Below are 19,837 nucleotides of genomic sequence, written 5' to 3' on the forward strand. Positions count from 1 at the left end.
TGGAGGTGAGGGGCTGTACATGAGGTACAGAGAGTGAGAGCAGTTGGCCCCTAACTCCCCACATTTCCCTTGGGGGTCTTAACTATCATTACACCCCTTCCTTTGTTCTAAGGCATCATACCATTTCTCTGGGAAGGATCTATCTGTAGAACCGAATCTACTGGAACCAGGTCTTTATAACAACTACTGGAGATGAACCCTTTCTGCAAGAATAGCGCACAGCAACCTGGAAGGAGAGGCCCACACTCCTCAGTTTCCTGGAGCTCACAAAGCTCTCAGAGCCGTGCATGAATATGGACCCTCTCAGGGAAGCCCCACCCCATCTGGTAACATGACAGCCTGGAAGATGTCTCTCTCCTTTGCCCCAGTAACCCCTCTCCTAAGATTCATCTGAAGACTATAACTTCAGATGTGCCCTGCGTTTATGTGGAAAGATATTCATTTTGGTAGTATTTGTAAAAATTAAAAATTTAAAGCATCCTAAATGTCAAATAATAGGGAACTATTTAAGTGAGCTATGATATAGACGTACAATGGAATACCAAATAGCCATTAAAATTATGTTACTGACGATTATTTAATGGTTCTGGAAAATTTTCATGATAAAATGTTAAAGTGAAAAAAATCAGGGAAATGCTGTTGGACTTCGTGTGCTTACGAGTCTCTGAAAATCATGCACAGATAAAGATCAGAAGGGACATTACGATTTTAAAATGATTTCTCCAGAAGATAGAATTATAGATAATTATCATTTTCTTCAATGAGCTTTCCTAACTTTTCCAAATATTCTGCGATAAACATGCATAAAGAGTCTGGCCCCAGTAGCTGACATCCAATGGATGGATGGCAAATGGGTGTGGAGGTCATCTTAAACGGGTCCATACAGAGTGGGGGTCCCAGAAAAGATACTTCCAAGGCTTCTGCCAGAAGATGACACATTTTAAGCCCACATGCTCGGGGGCCCAACACTACACCGGCAGCTTGCACGGTCTAGACTCCCAAAGGCAATGGAAAAATTGGGAGAGATGGTCTGGGTTTCCAGGGGAGTGATTGCAAGAGGCATGAACTCTGACAGTTACCCGCTGCCCGGTGCTCCCGCCTACCAGTTTCGGGGTCGCACTGGTGTTCACAGGGGTCCAGGAGCCGCCGGGCACAGAGGTCCATGGCCCAGGGCCCACTGGAGTTCTGCTGAGAGAAGAGCACCACTTGGGCTGGGTTCAGCCAGTCACTGGCATCCAGCTGGCTCCCCTCCAGCAAGATGAAGCGGCTCCCTGCAGGAGAGAGAGAGGAGGTGTGCCTGTGTGTGCATACAATGCACACACGTGTGCACACACACACACGCCACTGAAGGCAGAGTAAGGGACGTTCTGCAGAATACCCCAAGCCGAGATCACTACTCCTACCAGCCCCGGCCTGTCATGAGCCCCCAAGCAAGGGATCAGCAGGTGGAGGCTCGGCTGCCACCTGGACCTCCTGCCACACCGCCCCCTGGTGCCTTGCCCCGTCCCGTCTCGGTCAGGGTGGACCAAGGGAATCCTGGGACACAGCAGCTCTGTGATGGCCATGGCATGGCTCCATCAGACCCAGCCACAGGCACTGGCGCTCGCCCAAGGAACAGGGACCCACTGCCTTGTCTCCTCCACATGCCACGAAATAGCAGGCCCTCTCACACCAAGGACAGTCCCCACCTGTCTTCAGCTTTAGAGCAGCAGAGAGAACAGACATTATACAAGTCAATTCGGTGCTCTGGGCTTAACAAATTCAGGGCCTCTCAGAACCTGTTTCACTCCCTCATTATATTGGGGTCCCCCTGGATGAAAGTAAATTATCGCTTCAGTGTTCTAGGCTTTAGCAAGTTACTGCAATTAGGAGTTTCTCACCCGGGCATACCCAGACCGAAGCATGGCTGGTTCGTAATCACCTCCTCTCCTCCGCTTAGCCTCTCCCTTCCCAAAAGCCGGGAATCTCAGTGTCAATCTACCTGTATCCAGCATGCTCTGTATTTCTCTACAAAGACAGGGGCTTATTTTAAAACAAAGAGAAATGAGAAACTGGAGTGGGTACAGAGAAGAGGAGGTAATCTGTTCAGTTTTATGGTTGTTGTTTTTTTAACCTGCTTTCTGTCCTCATCTGCGGACAATCCAAATTTGTCCTAAGCCTCACTTATCTGGGTTTATTTTTCCCTCGCTTACAGTAACAAGTAACAGTGACCCCCGGCTTCCCTATCTTCCCTGTCCAACTCGAAAACTTCCCCTTTGGGGAGGAAGCCACATCCTCGGAAGTGAGCTCACCATCGGCGATCAGGTGCTCGGGGACGTGCAGGGTGATTTTGACAACGAGGGGGCAGCTGACGTGGGACGAGCACACGAGACCGATTACACAGCTGGTGATGCTGATCAGCGTCAAGGTGGTCTTATTCACAGGACTTCGGGGGGAGCCCACTGGAAGCAAGATACAAGCAAGACACGTGGCGGTAAGAATCTTGGCAGAGGGAGGACAATTCGGCCTGTTGCTGCCCGACCCAGCAAACGGGGGAGGCAGTGGGCAAAGCTAGCCCAGGCGGGAAATGTTTCAGCTCATGACCCCAGGGAGCTTCATCCTCGAGCAACATCATGTCGTCAGCTGGAGTCACGGGGGCCTAGCCTACTGGTGGCCCTCAGGGTGAACAATGGCCAGTCATGTGCACGTTCTCTGCACTCGTCCTGGGGCAGGTTCACAAAGAAATCATAGATAGAAAGGAGGGCATTCTCCCCTTCCACTCCCTCCGCTGAGCTCCAACCTCTTGGGTGACTCTTCCTCTCTAGGGCCTGGAAAGAGGAAAGTCTCTCTGTATGAGCAGAGGATGTTGTCATGCCGGAAGGGTCTCCCCAGTCCTGCAGTCACTGGGGTAAGGTTATAATGGCAGCCTAGTGAGAACATAATAATGCTGAGAAGAAGACACCTTCCCAGGCAGGTGTGGACAGGAACGGGAAGGAAGGTTTTCTTGGTGTGTTTTTGTTGGTTTCGTTTTGGTGTTTGTGGAGACGATAAATGGTAGTAACAAGAGGGACCTTTCACCTGGAGGCAGAACAGATGTGGGAAAGAAAGCAAGTTGCCAACAAATATGTGTCCTTTGTAATTTTCTCATCATCTGATCTGCGTTGGCATTCATTAGTGCTAGAAATAAAATGCATCTATTATGTCAGACAGTGTGCTAAGTGCGTTGCATACATTGTTTTGTTTTTATTATTTGCTTCCTTAGGATGAATCTGTGAGCCTGTACAGTAACTACCCACTTCACAGGTAAGGAGAATAAGTCTCAAAGAGATTAACCTCACAGCAATAGTTAAAACTCATGAAGCGTAATTATGTCAGGCGCCAGTGCCCAGGCTTTATGTGGCTCGTATCATTTAAAGTGACCACAGTGTGAGGAGGCAGCCCCCACAGAGGGACAATCAGAGAGGCGACGGGGCACGTCCAGGGTCAAGCAGCTACTAAGGAACAGGTCCTCGCCCCCAGACGAGGCACTGCTCAATCTCTGGGGGCCAGGGGAGTCTTGGGAACCGCTGTTCTCAGGACCACAGGGAAGGTTTGGGTCCACGGCTGCACCCACCCTTTACGGCAGCACGTTCCCTGAGCGGGCGAGCAGGCAGTAGCTGGGATGACAGACTCCAGGGTGGCAGGCAGACTCTGGGTCCTCGGTCCCTTGCTACCTGGAGACATTCTATTCATGTTAGCGGCCTTTCAACGAGGGGTCTGTTTTCCCACACCTACAAATCTCCCTGGGCCACTCAGGCCCAGACCGGGCCTGAGCACATCTACCTCCAGCATATCCCCCAGGTGCTCGAATGCGAGACTGGACTCTCCCTCTTCCTCCGATTTCCATCACCTGGAGAACGGCACCCTCGGCGACTCGGGTTTCTCAAGTGGGAAAACTCCATCCTCTGTTCCAGAAGCCACACCCTCCACCACCTCCAGTGCCATTAAATCTTTTCTCCACTGGTGTCCAAAGTTCCTCTTGCCTACATTCTCTCCATCCCTACCCACGCCCAGCATCGCACACCCGGACCGCGGCAACGGCCATCTGCCCAGTCTCCCTGCCTCAACCTCCCCCACCCTCGCCTACCCTCCGCCCCGGCCCAGAGGCACACTTCACGAAGCAGAGCAGACCAGGGCCGTGCTCTTTAAAAGCCTTCTGTGATGCCACCTAAAGTGCTAGTTTCAAGTCCTCCAGTCGAGGCGTGTGATCTTCCAGCCTTAGTTCCTAGCAAACCGCAAGCCTGCACGATAAGCTTCATTCTAGTAAACTCTTTACCACTCTCAGACTAGACCATTATCGTTTATGTCTCTGTGACTTTGCACATATCATCTCCTCCTCCGCAGAATGCCACTTCGTCACCTTGTCAGCCTGGCATACACCTACTCTTCAAGTCTCAGCTCAAACAACATCTCCTTGTAAACACTTCCCTGAAACCTTTAAGAGCAGATTCTCACTCATTCCGGGCTGTTCCTTTAGCCCTGGGTGCACCCTGCTGTTATAGCTTTTATCACACAGCGTTGTCACTGTTTACTCATGGGACTGCAATAATTTGCTACTCCTCTTCCCGTCTCTCTGGTCCTTCTGCGTCGTCAACCCATCATCCAGCGTCTCTACCTGGCTTCAAAATTTCCAGTCGTTCTCTGTGACCTACAGAACCAAGTGCAAACTCATGGCACACATATAATCCTTTGGTAGCTGGCCTGTTATCCTGCCCCATCCCTACTGTCCCGTGTGCCCATATACTGACACCCCGGATTATAGCTGCCATATTGAACTACTCTTCCTTGCTTTAAAATACCAGGTTCTTTTGTGCCTTCAAGGCTTCACATATGCTATTTTCCTTACTAGAACGCCCTCATCCCGGAGCCTCCTTTTTCAAGACATTCTATACATTGTATATAACCCAGGTCTCCTTATTTTCTCCTTCTTTGCCTCCTATTGCTGCCAGGTAGAATGACCTGTTCTGTCTTCTGAGAACTCACTTTACCTTATTTATAATACTAAATTAAGCCTTATCACTGTGCCATGTTTTCACGTTTCTACCTCCTATCACAAAGCCTGACCTATGGCAGGTGCGTTATAAAATTTCTTGCTGGCCTGATTGATGTATTCTGTTCAATTCAACAAACACTTACAAGCATCTATTATAGGCAAAATCCTTCACAAGGCACTTTGGAAAAATAAATTAGACATGCCCATCCCTAAGAAGCTTACAGTCTAGTTAATAGCAATAAACAGTTGATGTACTCGGAGAGCTCGGTATTTTAAAGGAACAGTTTTATGCTGCAAAGAAACTCATTCGAATTCATTACTACGGATTTTCCTAAAACGGGATTTTCTTAAAGAAGAACACACCCTGCTCTGGGTTGGATGGGCCTAGGTTGACTATCTGCTGTGTATAAATATGTAAAGAGGATCAAGGGATCCACATTCTCACCCTCAGGGATACTGGGGCATCAGACATTAGGCCCAGAGCCCCACTCATCTCTTGTGAAAAACGGTGGGAAGGATTTTTGTCCCGATATTAGCAAAGCTTACAGAAACTGGAAATGAGGAATTAAAAGGGCTGCTTCCAATCCCTGCGGAGAAGGCCCTCAGCATGGAGGAAACTCACGTGGAGGTAGGAGAGAGCCAAATGAGAATGTCTTTTGGGGGGCATTGGTCGATCATTGGTTGGGGGAAATGCTATGGAGTGTAACAGGAGGGACGCCACTCAAATATCTTCCACTGTATCCCAAGGGGCCCCTGTCCAAGATTCTTTAAGATGGGTGCTGTACAAGCCCGAGGCCACACCGTGGAGAGGTCTAGGAGCCACAACAATGGGACTGCATAGCACTCTGGCGGTCACCAAAAAGGGCACATTTTAATATAATTTAATCCCGACAGTAGCCCTGTGCATGATGCATTGTTAAACACGCTTAACGTGGGGAAACGGGAGGCTCAGAGAAGTTGTTGTCCTTACCCAACATCCCACAACAAGTCAATGGTAAAGCCTGTGGAACCCAGACCTCCCTCAGTGACAACAGTGGTACCAGCAAGGGCATATAGGCGGTGGCGATATCTACAACGTATCTACAACAGCCATATTTGAACATCGGGTGGCCTGGAACAGATCCCGGCTGTGCGGAAAAACAACTCTGTCAGTGGTGAGGGGAGTGAAGGAAATAACCGGGGCCCTGTCGGGAGAGAGGAGGCGACTTGGGAGGCTTGGGGTCCTGCGGTTCTTCCAGATAGAGGATAAAAGGTCAAATCCCACAACACACGTATGTCAGGCCACAGATCATTCCTCAAGCATGCCATCCCACAGCCGCCGCCTCGCCCAGTCCCCAGGCTGGTGTGGCTGGGTAAGCACGAGTACAGGCACTGTCCGCTTTTTCACATATAATGCACTTTATCAACTTTATTTCCTGTGTCTAAACACCAAAAGAGGACTCCTGAGGCTTCCAGAAGGAATTGAGAGTCTTCTGACCAAGAAATAGCCTTTCAAACAACTTCAAAACTTGTTTGAGAGTGCCATTATCTGGGAGAGATGATTCTCCGAAATTTTCCACTCTAGGCTCTTCTTTCTTCCTTAGGAGGAAACACCGGTCGTGATCCAAGAACGCTTCCTGCAGAAACTGGCCTTGGTCCACACGGCCCCCAACCCGACCCAGAACCCCTGCAGCAACCTGCCTCCTCTCCCCAGAGCCCCGTCACCCGCTGTGCCCCTCCAGCCTTCCCACCTCTGCTGCGCCTCCGGCTCCTGGAGGGGTCGGTGTAGAAAGTCAGCTGGGGGTCGTTTTCTGTCTCTGTGCCAGAGTCTCCTTCAGGGTTCAGGAAGGCGGAACCAGCTGTAATGAAAAGCAGCACAGCAAAGTCGACATCTTCAGTTTTTCCTTCATGACACCCAATCACTGGGCAAGCTCGAGAGAAAAATCGATAGAAACAAGAGCGGGTTGACTGACAATCTGGGAGGGGTAGCCACGGACACTGGAGCTTCCTGATAGACCGATTTATTGGAGAAGTGGGCCTTTTCGCGACGGCACTCACTAGCACCTTCTCCGCCCTGCCCGTGCTCCCCGGAAGGAGGGACAGAGAGCCGCACTGCCAGAGAGGACCTTCATGGATGGAGGCTGGGAAAGGAAGGAAGGGAAACCGCCCTCCTCAAAAGCGAAGACATTCTGTTTTTGCTTTTTTTTCTAGGGTTAATATACATTCCACGTGAAAAAGAGGAAGTAATAAAATACACAGAACTGTGTAAAGGGAACAAACCAGTGTCCTCTAAACCCTGGCAATCAGAGAAAAACTGTTAACATTCGACGTGTATGCTCTCTTTTTCTGATACAGAAACAGATAAAGGTTTCTTAATGTCCCCTTAAAAATGGCATTTTGCTGTACCTTCAATTTTATAGCCTCGGGGTTTTTTTCCATCTAATAAATGGGCGGGCAACTTTCCATATTAACAAATATGGATCTATATTATCATCTTAAATGGCTGCATGGCAAGCCGCTGGACAGCAGACAGATGTGCAGGTAGTTAACAGATTCCCTATTGATGGACACTTAAGCTATTTCCAATTTTTCGCTCTTTTAAACAATGTGGTGATGAACAGCCTTTTACACACATCTTTGCGCACTTGTCCAATTATTTCCTGAGGATAAATTCTTGTTTATGAAATCGCTTGGTCAAAGGGTTGATATATTTTTTGGGTAAGTAACACTTAACAGGCCTCCAGAAACACTGGGCCGAAAACACACCCCCCCCCCCCCCAGCCGTGCCTGAGAGTGGGGGGTCCAGGATATTAATGGTTCTGCCTCTACACATAATCCACCTCCAAGCCCTAACATCAGACACTGATACCTCTTGCCTTGTTGTTGATCCGCTTTCTCTGGCTACTGGAGGTGTGCGAGAGCAGGGTGGCCTGCTGGTGATTGGAATCCACGGGGCTGGTGGCGATGATGTTATCTTTGTACTTATTCATCAGCGACAGCTTGGCATTGTCACTTCCTGCGTAAGGGAGAGTCAAGGCAAAATCTTTCAGAGAAAAGGCCAAAAGGAAGCGAGAGCCACAAAATCTGCATGAACCAAGTAAACGGAGTTTCACAGAATTGAAATAAGGAACCTTTAAAGTGAGAGATTGTCAGAGACTGAAACACTCCTCTCTGATTTCTGGAGGCCGACAAAACTGAGAGAGGGGAGAAAAAGAATGATTACAACTGAAAATCCAAGTCAACTGATTCTGCTATCGATTACAGTCACCACCTGTGGCCCTCTGGCTAGATACAGGCTGTGGATTCCTTTCTTTTGGTCGACACAGAGTTTTAAAAGAAGCCGAATTTGAGGGCAATCAGGCAGAACACACCCCCTCGCCCCTCCACCCCAGTCTATACCTTTCCCTATTGTCTGACACCTAATTACTGCACATGTTTGGGCTAACTGCCGCTTCCTGAATGCACTGGGGTTTGTAACTCGAGTCACACATGGCTACCTGGGGCTCAGCACCATGCTAGGTGCTATGGGGGACGTGAGACATTGACGACATGTCTCCTATCCTCAAGGAGTTCCCTGACTTTAAATCTTATTTAGAAGTGGCTATTCATACAGGAGGATCTCTTCTAGATACCAAGCAGAATGGAAACTTTTATGATGTGATTTCCCTCTCTTCAAGCCCCCCTGAAAGTCCATGTATCTTAAGCAATTTTCAGGACCAAAAACGTCTTCTTTAAAGATAACTGAGCCAATTTTTGAGGGATCACGGTCTTGGGGTTTTATCTGGGGCGTGGCTTACTTATGGAGTTTTAGAGAGACACGGGAGAGCTACCGTAAAGGGAAAGTACAATCGTTTCCTCTCTGCACCTTGTTGACCCCGATTTGGTTCAGCCTGATCAGGTCCAAGTCCTTTCCACCCAGCGTCTCGTAGAAACCCAAGGCACCTAAGGTCGGACAGCTTGACTGCATCTTATCTGAAGACCCTTGTAAAGACCACAGAGCCATGGGCAAGACAACACATCTCATCACCCCCACCGCAGGCAAAGTCTCGAGAGTCACAGAAAAGTACAGAGACCCCTGTCCCTTCCACCTCCGTGGCAAAATAAATTGCCGAAGCAAACGTGCCACATACAAAACTGTCACACACACGTTGATCTTTCTTCGCTAGCTTCTTCCTCCCCTGGGGGCTGCTCTATCACATATGAAAAGGGCTCTATCTAGACCCACTCTTCTGTTGGATGTAAAGGTAGCTGTGCTCCCAATGCCAAGCGGAAGTGGAGGGGGATTCAGTTTATACTTGTTCTTCTGATTCCCCACATTAGAAAACAGCTCCCATTGTCTCACAGAAAAGCTGGCTCTTCTTGCTACCCCCACCCCGCCCCAGGGAAAGGGGCACACGTCTGCCATTATGGACGACAACCAGCCACCAAGATTGGAAAACTGCTGTTCCCGGCTCACTCACGAGCTCCCTGGGACGAGGACCCACTGGCCCACCTGGTGTGAGGTCCATCCCCGCCTTCTCGTTGCAGCCCTGCAGGGAGTCCAGGGTGCGGGTGACCTGGCTGGCAAAGTCCTCCCCTCCGTTCATGCACTCCCTCTGCAGGTGGTGGCGCAAGTCCGTGATGTCGTACTCATAACCGTCCAGGATGGGTGTCTCCCGGATGCTCAGGGTGCCACTGGAGTTGTGGCCCTGCACGCGGGCGTTGCGCAGGCTCTCCCGCCCGTGCCCGCCGATCAGCACGGAGGGAATGTAGTGAATCTCGTTGGCTGCCTCAGCGCTGGCACTCTTCTGGGGCTGGGGCACCCGGCGACGTTTACACCAGCGTCGACGCGTGTACAGGATCATCACCAGGCACAAGATGGACAGCAGGAGAGCGATCATGCCACCCTGGGAAGAGACAGCAGACAGACGTGGGAAGATGGGCGAGCTCGTCCCGCGGAGAGGCACCGGCCCTCCCCCTACCACCGTCCATCACTCACTCACTCACTCACTCACTCCTTCATTCATTCAGATGCAGGAGGCACTTAGAGTTGAGCCTCGCTCAGCGGCACAGGGGCAGTGTGCCGTGATGGCTGCTTAAGGAAAATGGAGAAAAATGGGATTGCGATGACCGGTGCTTCATTTAAGTGATCCACAGTTGCTTCTGGCTTAGCAAACAATTTGAAAGAGAAGTCTTTCGATGTGTGTGTGTGTGTGTGTGTGTGTGTGTGTGTGCGCGCGCGCGCGCGTGTGTATCACTTCAGCTGTAGAAACAGGGGAGGGGGTTAGTTTGTTAAGGCAAATCTGTTACACCTAAAGCTGGTTTCCAGCCAACTTTTAGCAGCAGGATGGCATCTCATTTCTTCCTGTCTCGCATCTTAAAATCAGCCATGTATAGGTCCTAACTCCGGCGACATCAATGACCAGCAAGTCCCCTCAGATTCCTTGTCTGGGAAGGGGGTGCTGAGGACCGAGTTAGGGAACTGTGCGCAGTGCCTAACAGAGCGTGTCACATGGAATCCGGGCTATCCTCAGCCTAACCTGAAATGTTTCCATTGGAGTAGGGGAAGGCCATCGACCAATCGAAAGCTACGTTCATGTCCCTTAGGCATGCACAAGCAAGCGTGCGAAGGACCCTCACCATTTGCACGGCTTTAGGGGACAGCTTGCTCCCACACACGCGGCCTTGAGTGATCTCTCATTCTTCTACAGTTCGAGGGAGGGACCGAGACCCGTGTCCTAGGGCCAGGCTCGCAAAGGCGTTTCCTTCGCAACCTTCTTATGCTCCCAGGCCATCCTCTGAGGCCTCTCCTTAAACACCAGGACTCCACTCGGTTGTCTAGCAGTGGCCAGCACGCCATGCTCGGCGACAAAGAACACCTGACCTCGACATCCACGGGGGCTCGGCGGGCATAAACCTTCCCGTGCACGATCTGTATTCAGTCCCTTGATTTTGGTCAATATCCCTCCAAACCTATTTCACTAGGTGGGGGCGTGCCAGATGGCTCTGCCCTCGACTCGGGCTTTGGTCACTGCCACCCCGTCACATAGGCTAGAGATGAAAACCCCCTATTAATTCCCAGTGGCCCACCCACCCCAGGCTGGGTCAAGATCATTCCTTCAAATGCACCAACAGCAGTCTTTTCCAGTCTCGTGATAACTCTATCTTGAATTTATAAAGTTCCTCTCCCCATACATCTTCCCATTTACCCTCCCTCCCTGACCATCACCTGGAGCAAAGGAGCACACATCACCTGGAGCAAAGGACGTGTGCTCAGGCCGTACGCACACACACCGTGTGCCGTACGTACACACACCGTGTGCTCAGGCACAGAGCAGCTGACACAGGAAGCAACAGAGTCAGCTGCCAGGTGACAGACAAGTCACGTCAGGCGGCTTGTTGGGGACAGACACTGGCCACCAGGTTCTTCAGACTTTTCTCTGTTGGAACCCTTTCTCCTGGCGAAATCTCTCAGGCAAGTACACAGAAAGTGTAAATATGAAGCTGCCTGGGCTGCTGCGTGGGTGGGGGTCCTGACACAAGTATTCTGGGTCCTGGCTGACCGCCACCTCCCTGCAGCCCGCCAGCCCTGCAGACACATCCAGGGGGCGGCACGCCCAGGGGGGCAGCACACCCAGGGGGCTGCAAACAAACCAGAGCCCGCCCCCCATTTGCTGGAGTCCCACCCGCTAGTTTTTTCAGCAGGCCCTTTATCTGGGAGTCAGACCCGCCATCTTTTCCTTCACCCCAAATCAAAACCGCAACAATGGGCAATTAAGCCACACAGAAAGAATAACTTCCCGAGTGAGAGGAGTTGTCAGACATTGAATTAGGCTAGTGAAAACGAGAGGTAATTTTATTCCCTAAAGAGCTGTGAGAGCAATATAAACATCAATCTCCCAGGAAGGGCTGAAACACCATCTTTCCCGCTCACATTGAGGTATTCGGGGGGCCCCTCCGTGCTTCCCCTCAGTTTCTCCCGGTTTTGATCGGAGGCAGGCCGAAGGTTCATCCCCCATATTATGCAGTAATCAAGCAAGAACAGTTGTCCATTCTGGGGCTGTCCCCGTGTATCAGACGTTTGTTCTCAATGCTCTGACTTCTAACTGCTGCTGGAGGCAGGGTCAACTATTTCTCCATTTTACATCTGAAAAGCCTAAGGCACAGAGGTTAAGTAACTTGTCCAAGGGCACACAGCAAAGAAACAGTTCTGGAATGGGAACCAAAGGCCTCCCCTCCCATGGCAGAGCCTCTGTTCTTAACCACCAGGCTCCAGTGATGCTGTACGGGGTTGCTCACTGGAAACACACACACCCTGGCTTCTGTCTCACAAATCGTAAGCGGGTGGGGTGGGGGGAGTGTGGATAATCCAACTTAGATCTACCCTCCCTTCTCGAACAAAACACAGAAACTATTCAAAGTGCACATGTAGCTGACAGCGGGTCCAAAGAGGCATCGTCATAAACAAAGGACCTTTCACGGGGCGCCCACTAAGCGTCCAAACCCAAGATTAATTAATTAATTAACCCAACCCTCACGTTTCAAGAGTTCTGTGCGAAAATAAGACAGCGCGCCTCACACATCACCACAAGCCTGGAGGATATCATTAGGTCTCAATTTAGTTAAATTTCCACGAAGAATTTGTTTTCTCTTTCAACTGTGAGACCCACTGAAAACCTCTAGGTTCAGCCCCTCCTTTTCTGTTGAAGAAACTAATGCCCAGAGAAGCTATAAAACTAGACACTCCAAAGTGGTTCTAGACCTGATCCTTTTTCATGGCACCGCTCTGTTAGGTTCATCTAAAATTCCCCAGGGGCACCCGGGTGGCTCAGTTGGTTGAGCTTCTGACTCCTGACTGTGGCTGAGGTTATGATCCCAGGGTCGTGAGATCGAGCCCCGTGTCGGGGCTGTGCATGGAGCCTGCTTGAGATTCTCTCTTTTTCTCTCTCTCTCTCTCTCTCCCTCTGCCCCTCTCCCCCGCTCACGTTTTGTCTCTAAAATAAAAATAAATAAACAAATAACATTCCTTTTACCAGGTGTGGTTCTAGACACTCCATTTGGAATATTTTATATTTACTTACTTATTTAATTAAATATAATGCATATACTTTTTTTATTTTTTAAGTATTTTTTATTTATTTTTATTTTTTAAATACAATTTACTGTCAAGTTGGCTAACATACAATGTATACAGTGTGCTCTTGGTTTTGGGGGTAGATTCCCATGATTCATCGCTTACATACAACACCCAGTGCTCAAGTGCCCTCCTCAATGCCCGTCACCCATTTTCCCCTCTCCCCCCCACCCCATCAACCTTCCCCCCATCAACCTTCAGTTTGTTCTCTGTATCTAAGAGTCTCTTAGACTCTTAGTCTCTTATGGTTTGCCTTCCTCCCTCTCTGTTTGTAACTATTTTTTTTCCCTTCCTTTCCCCCATGGTCTTCTGGTAAGTTTCTCCAGTTCCACATATGAGGCAAGCATGATATCTGCCTTTCTCTGACTTACTTCGTTTAGCATAATACCCTCCAGTTCCATGCACGTTGCCGCACATGGCAGGATTTCATTCTTTCTCACTGCCAAGTAGTATTTATTTATTTTAAATAATAACTTATAGGGAGCTAGAACACAAGTTTCTGATTGGCTAAGCCAGTGTATTTAGCATATCTAACCTTGCTTTATTGAAATGTGTCCCCTACTTAGAGTCAGTGATCCTAACAACCTTGGGTTTTTCTTAATCGGTTATTAGTAATGGGCGCCAGCCACTAGGTGAGGCTCGACATAGACATGAAAAGGGACTGTTGACGTAGGTATTCCAGTTGTGGTAAGGTTTCTCTGCTTCTACAACCCAAATTGGTGGCAGATGTCACAACCCTTAGCAAGGACTTACTAATCGTGGATTCATACATAAATAATCACAAAAATAATGTTACATGCTATGAATATATAATAAAAGCATTTTGTCATAATAATAATTTGTAAAGTCACTATACACAAATTCCTCTGAACTGCTTATCTGCTCTATCCAGGAAGAAGGTCCTGGGTAGGGAAAAATGTAGAGACCCTCCACTATACTAGGAGAAGCCATGGATATAGCCACCTTGATAACTTTCCTTCTACAGTGATGACATGGAAATCCAGTGCTCGCGTTCGATCGTTTTTGCATTCCTGTGATAAACCATAGTTTTTGCTTTTAGCATTATTTTCAACCAATTTCCACAGAGAATTTTAAGCATTTTCGATTTAAGTCGGAGCTGCTCTAAAATTTTTCTTTCAAGGGATCTAACAGAACAAAGAGGTGGCAGATGAAATGGAAAGAGTGCCTGAACCAGGAGCTACAGCGAGGAGCTTCCTGGTAACCAAGTCAAAAAGGGAAAGGCAAGCTGCACACATCTTGTCTGATGATAAAATTCAGTGGGAGGAACAAACTTCCTCCATGCATTTGATCCCAGACAAGACGTCATAATGGCGACATAATCACACGAGGCTTTACAGAAAGCATGCAGGAATTCACACATGAGCTCCTGGCTTTGCATTTCTGTATCACCTTAGCTGTGCTCAGAGGGTATTCTTCATTTATGTGTGTTAGCTTCAATTTTCATGGTATGCAAAGCGAGGCAAAACAAGGCAAAAGCATTAAGGTACATCTGGACCCAATGACAGGCAACAAGTTGCAAACTCTGAACATTCGAGAAAAAATAACAATTACTGCAAGATATGAAATTGTTTTGCTCTTTATTCATCTTTTCATGAGTTTTCTGATTATTCTATTGATTTTTCTCAAAACTATTAACATTGTATAACTAGAAGCACGTTTGGGGTAGATGAGAACTCCACATCCGTTAACAAGTTGCATGCAAAAAAAGTGGCATTTAAAAATATGTTTTCTTTAGAAATCAATAAATCATTTCTCCTGGCTTTAATAGAGATCAAAAAAATGAAACCAGCTTTTATTTTATTATGACACTGACATTTTTCAGCACTTACCTGAGAGAATAGTATGATGTTGGTCAGATCCCTTACAGATTTTGAAACCTTTGTGTAACAACGTTGTACATAACACTGATGATGATTGCCCAGGGACAGAACGTTCTAGGCAGATCTCCGTTTATGCTCATCCCAATCATGCAGGCTAACCCCAGACTGTCTCATTATCTGACCTGTGTGTTCATCCTGGGTCTACGTCGCACCTCCCGCCCTGAGCTCACTCCTACTTGCCCTTCCGAGTCATTTCAGTGACACAGCCTCAGCCGATTCTTCCCTAGTCTCACTAAACTGCCCACGGAAGCCTCCACATAACTCTGACCACAAGCATCTTTCCTTTGGTTTTCCTGTCCAGCTCATCTACTAGAGTACAGACTTCATGAGCAGGGGCCACTAAGCTCTGGGGCCAAGCACAGTGCATGGCACAAAGGTGTTCAATAACTAAAGAAGAAGGAAGGGAGGGAGGGAGGAGAGGTCAACTGTGCATGTATTTCAATATAGACATCTTCTATGTGCTTGCAAGCAAAGCTTTATACAATTGCTATGTAACTCATCCACTCATTTCATTACTCAATCATTCAACAAGTTTTTACTTACTTCAGCAAGGCATTTGTCTACTGGTCACAGGGATGGAGATACTGCAGTGAAAAATACAGGTATAGTTCCTGAGCTCGTGGGCTTCACATTCAAGTTAGAGGAAACAGTCCCTATAATTTGGCTTTTAAAGGTAAACTCAGGCACAAAAGGAAGATGAGAACAGCTCACCAGGGCTGGGAAATGTCACTGCTCCTCCTAACAGAAGAAACTGGGGTAGGTAAAGATATCTCGGACTGGAGGTAGTACCCTAGGGAACACGTCAGGGGCCAGTGGAGTCCTTCCCTTATCTGGTATCAATGTCATATGATCAGTAAATCCCAGAATAAAGAATCTCCATCTATCAAATGTCACTAAAGTTTAGAAGTCACTTGGGTTTTGTGAACCCTTGGCAGAGAAATGGAAAAGCTGAGATTATGTGTCCAGCTACCATCTGTCAAGGGACTGCAGCCAATCAATCAACTCACATTTCAAAGCTCCGTTTCACCCTAGGAGTAACCAGAAGAGTGAGTCTGAGACATAATTAATTGTCCCTGAAGGCAACTGGACACACGGAATTCAAATTATATTCCTAAAGGAATTAAATGGTAGTTAGAAAATCAGAATGAAATAGACAAGTTTGGTGGTCCATGTCTCTTATTTTCTCCCACTAACAATGCCCAAGGGTTGTTGGGGCAAAGGGCCTCTCTCATATATGACAGTGATCACTTACATCTATCTCTGGCTTTCAAAGGAGACAGACCAACAGGAGAAAACTGTGCAAGTCTGCATGGCATCGCCAGCCATACTCAAATCTAGATCCAAATGTTCCAGGGGCAGTAAACAGATGAGGTACAGAGATGACTTTTCAAGGTCTTGTCTGACCCTGTGCTTCTGAGCAAAACTGGACCTCATTTACTAAGAACATGGAGGTCACCAGTAAAACCGCAGGGCCAACCAGCAGAAGGGCTCTGGGCAAGCTGTGTTAACTCCTCTGCGCCCTCCCCAGGCTTTCATCTAGCAAATGAAGCGACTGACAGAAATGAATGGACTCTTCCAACTTGAAAACTTCCTGATTGTTAACACTGATCCCTGTCAAACTGGAAATAGCTCTAAACTGGTGGAGAAAATGTCTTTGAGCTCTTCCTGCGCAGGAAAGCCAGTAACTACAGACCACAGCAATAATGGAACTGATCCTTCAGAGGTGGGCTATCAACCCTAGCTAGCCCAACGGAGCCCCTGATAGGAAGCCCCAAAGGCACAATAAGGCCTTTGAAAATTAGATGATGTCATCAAAATTGTGGTAACGTGTTCTTGACCTCGAGGATCCATTTACTGCCAGAAGGAGTCACCTAAACTAGAAGAGAAAGCCTCTTGGTTTGTTCTTGAAGATTCTCTTTCCTGTGGTGGCTGGCGAACAGAAATCCATTATCCCCTGCCCATCTCTTTCCCAAATGGAAGACGAGAGAAACATGTTAAGCATATTAAGTAGTGAGTTCAATTTATAAATTATTAGGAACATTACCTCCCCTTGGGGGTTTTCCGAAGTCTTTAATCGTGTGGAAATGCCTTCCAGTTGCCACGGGCCACCACGTTAATTAAGAGGCCTCAATATGTCCTCTGGGGCTTCTGATGTGAATGGCACATCCCACGTGGGGGACAGAGCTGCCCTGCCTGGTTAGCCTCTCACTGGGGCAGGATACTATGTTAGCTGGCTGCCATCAAATGCTTTAGGACCCCTTCCCCATGCTTCCGGGTGCAAGAACCCAAAGCTAAGGGAAGAAATAGAAGGCCTTCCAAGACCTTCCCTCATTAAAACGCCATTTGGGGAGGTAGAGACGGGGACCAAACAGACAGCCTTCCATAAGCAAGACACAATCCCTAAGACTAAGAGTCTTCCAGATTAGGCAGGTTGACATCTGAAGGCTCTTCCAATCTGAAGACACTGTGAATAAAGTTCTTCTCCGGAGGAGACTCAGCTTGCTAGCTTTTTATTTTTTATTTGTTGGCTTTTCCCAGGTCCAAAGTTTTAATTCGGTTAGATTTGCTCACTATTCTTCTTCTTTAATCCAGGAAGTTTGTCATCCATTTCTTTATGAGCCTTCAGGAGGTTCATTAATGAGAGCCTGAAGCCCTCTAGGGAAAGTGGCTGGAGGCTAGCGTGCTGGAGTCAGCCCGGGCTATTTCAAGTTGTCCTCTTTCAGGTTCTTTTTATAGAGCTGCTTTTTTGGTTCTTGGGATTTTTTCTTGCCTCAGAACCTTAACTTTGCTGTCCCAAAGCAAACGAAGGAGTGCATTTGTTCATAAGGAGCTCAGAGCTCTCGGATCTTCAGCGGCACCAGGCGCCTGTTGTTTGCCTTAATGAGAATGCCAAAGCCAGGTGCAGCCGGGTGAGGCAGCGGCGGGGAAGGGGGGGTGGGCAGAAGCAGCTTGCTGTATGCAGGGTGTTCCCGGTCCAAGGCTAGTCTAACGGGTCCCCTAACTCCAAAGACCTGCCTAGATCTCAGCAGAGTGGGAGAGCATGGAGGAATCAGGACACTGGGCAAAGCCGAGGTCCTCCCGTCCCTCTAGATGTAGACAGGGCAATATTCTAAGAGGTGACACTGCCTTGTCAGACACTGTGGATGGGACCCCCCAATCAGTGTTGTGTTAAGAGGCTGGCCCCACATGTAACCCGTGTATGTGGGTATGTGCGTGCGTGCACGTGCACAAATGCGTGTACTGTGCACGAGAGGCAGGCTGGGAGATAAAAGGGTCCAGAGAGAAGCAAAAGCACTCCAGGTCACTATCTCAGCAACCCGTGGGCAGAGCTGCGTGAGACAGGCTCCCTCCATGGGCTATGTGCACCAGCCCTTCAAAACTTCACAAGCCAAGCATGAAGCCAATAAATAAATATCTCCAGCTGGATAATGCTCAATGCTTATTCTTGGCCACGTTCCTTTCCTCCTTTCCTCTTTGTTTTTATGCAGTAGGTGATCTTGATGAAATAAAATAATAACAATAATCTGCTCCATTAGGACCAAACATTAAGGGAATTATTGAACAAGTAACAGAAGAGGCAGCTGGCACAGGATATGCTAATGACCATTAGACTTTAACCCTCTTTCTCTCTAAACATAATGGAGTTGTTAAACCCCTCTTCCTCTCATCTCCCAAAAGTCAGGCAGCCCAGCCCAAAGGGAGGTGAGAGGTCTCAAAGACCTAATAGCTCTGTGGGCAGCAGCTGGGGGCGGGCAAATGAACAACATTAATGACTGGTCACTGAGGGCAGACCGTATGCAAGGTACCTGTCAAGACTCCAATGACTTCAGCTGAAAAAAAAAAGTGGGGTATAGCAGGGTGGAGAGAATCGAGATGGCAAGATTTCCCTGAATTTGGTACATATCACTTTCTGAACCAGTGAAGACTTAAAAGCTCTGTTTCCTCTCCGGGAAACAAACAAACAAACAAACAAAAAGCAAAAACACGCTGAGACGGATCGTTAAAGGCTGTGCTCTTCAGAGATACCTGCTAGTCACGGGCTAGGTGGAAGACCCAACACATAGGGTGTGGGCCTTGATCCTATTCCTGTCCCACGCAGGAAGGTACAACTTGATCATAATTGCCGTGAGGTCTGGTGTGCTAGGGTCTAGTCAGATACTCAGGAGCTCTGCCCAGGAGATTCCTCTCAGTGGAATCTCCAATGGTGTAGTGTCCGTACTAGGAGAGGTGACAAACCTACCAAGCTGAGGGTTAGTTTTGTGAAGATCTCAAAGGCTACAAATCACTATGAAAGCATTTCTCGGCATCTACAGCAATCCCATTACACATGCTTAATCCACGCCCCCCTACTAAATTCCTGTCTTATTTTGTAATTCTATGGACACACTGCCTTATTCCTACGGTATCGAAGCAATGAAGAAGGAATAATAACTACCATGTGTAAAGTATTTACCGTGTGCCAAACACAGCACACGGTGAATTACATTCATTATTTTATTTAATCCTACCAATAAATATAAGTAGCAGAAATTACTGTTTCCATTCTTAGATGAGAAAACAGATTAGAGGGGTTAAGTCACTTGCTCAGGTTCGTGTGGTAGTTAGTACAAAGCCAAATCAAGACTCAACCACTGGTCTTAATGATGTTCTATGACCTGGCTGAGTAGAAAGGGGCTCACCATCTGGGCCTGGGCCAGGGCCCCAATTCCCTAACCTCCATCTTTTCTAAATTAAGCCCTGAGTGGCCTTGCACCTACACATAACTCTTAGGATTATACAAGTAAGGATTCCCAAATGTCTGCATTGTGGTAGATGTCCTGGACGCCCCAATCT

General features: G+C 48.1%; 1 protein-coding gene and 1 long non-coding RNA gene across 4 annotated transcripts in view; one reads left to right on the forward strand and one right to left on the reverse strand.

The window, feature by feature from the left end:
- Positions 1 to 19,837, reverse strand: part of ASTN1 (astrotactin 1) — a 303,108-nt gene that overhangs the window by 146,087 nt on the left and 137,184 nt on the right. Inside the window, exons 3-7 of one of the 2 annotated variants that reach the window (XM_047841601.1) lie at positions 9,483 to 9,876; positions 7,860 to 8,006; positions 6,742 to 6,849; positions 2,292 to 2,441; positions 1,104 to 1,271 (exon numbers count right to left, since the gene is read on the reverse strand). In XM_047841601.1, coding sequence (XP_047697557.1) covers positions 1,104 to 1,271; positions 2,292 to 2,441; positions 6,742 to 6,849; positions 7,860 to 8,006; positions 9,483 to 9,876 — 967 coding nt within the window. Of the gene's footprint in view, positions 1 to 1,079; positions 1,272 to 2,291; positions 2,442 to 6,741; positions 6,850 to 7,859; positions 8,007 to 9,482; positions 9,877 to 19,837 lie in introns of both variants that reach the window. The other variant, XM_047841602.1, reaches the window with a different exon arrangement.
- On the forward strand, positions 2,329 to 6,695 carry LOC125155846 (uncharacterized). Of its 2 annotated transcripts, none has more exons than XR_007148378.1 (3): positions 2,329 to 2,473; positions 3,242 to 3,282; positions 6,595 to 6,695. It is a non-coding gene; the product is annotated as an uncharacterized LOC125155846 (long non-coding RNA). The 2 variants fall into 2 exon arrangements; XR_007148377.1 differs by lacking the exon at positions 6,595 to 6,695 and adding an exon at positions 3,820 to 3,938.

Source organism: Prionailurus viverrinus, chromosome F1 (assembly GCF_022837055.1).
Source record: "Prionailurus viverrinus isolate Anna chromosome F1, UM_Priviv_1.0, whole genome shotgun sequence".
Lineage (NCBI taxonomy): Eukaryota > Metazoa > Chordata > Mammalia > Carnivora > Felidae > Prionailurus > Prionailurus viverrinus.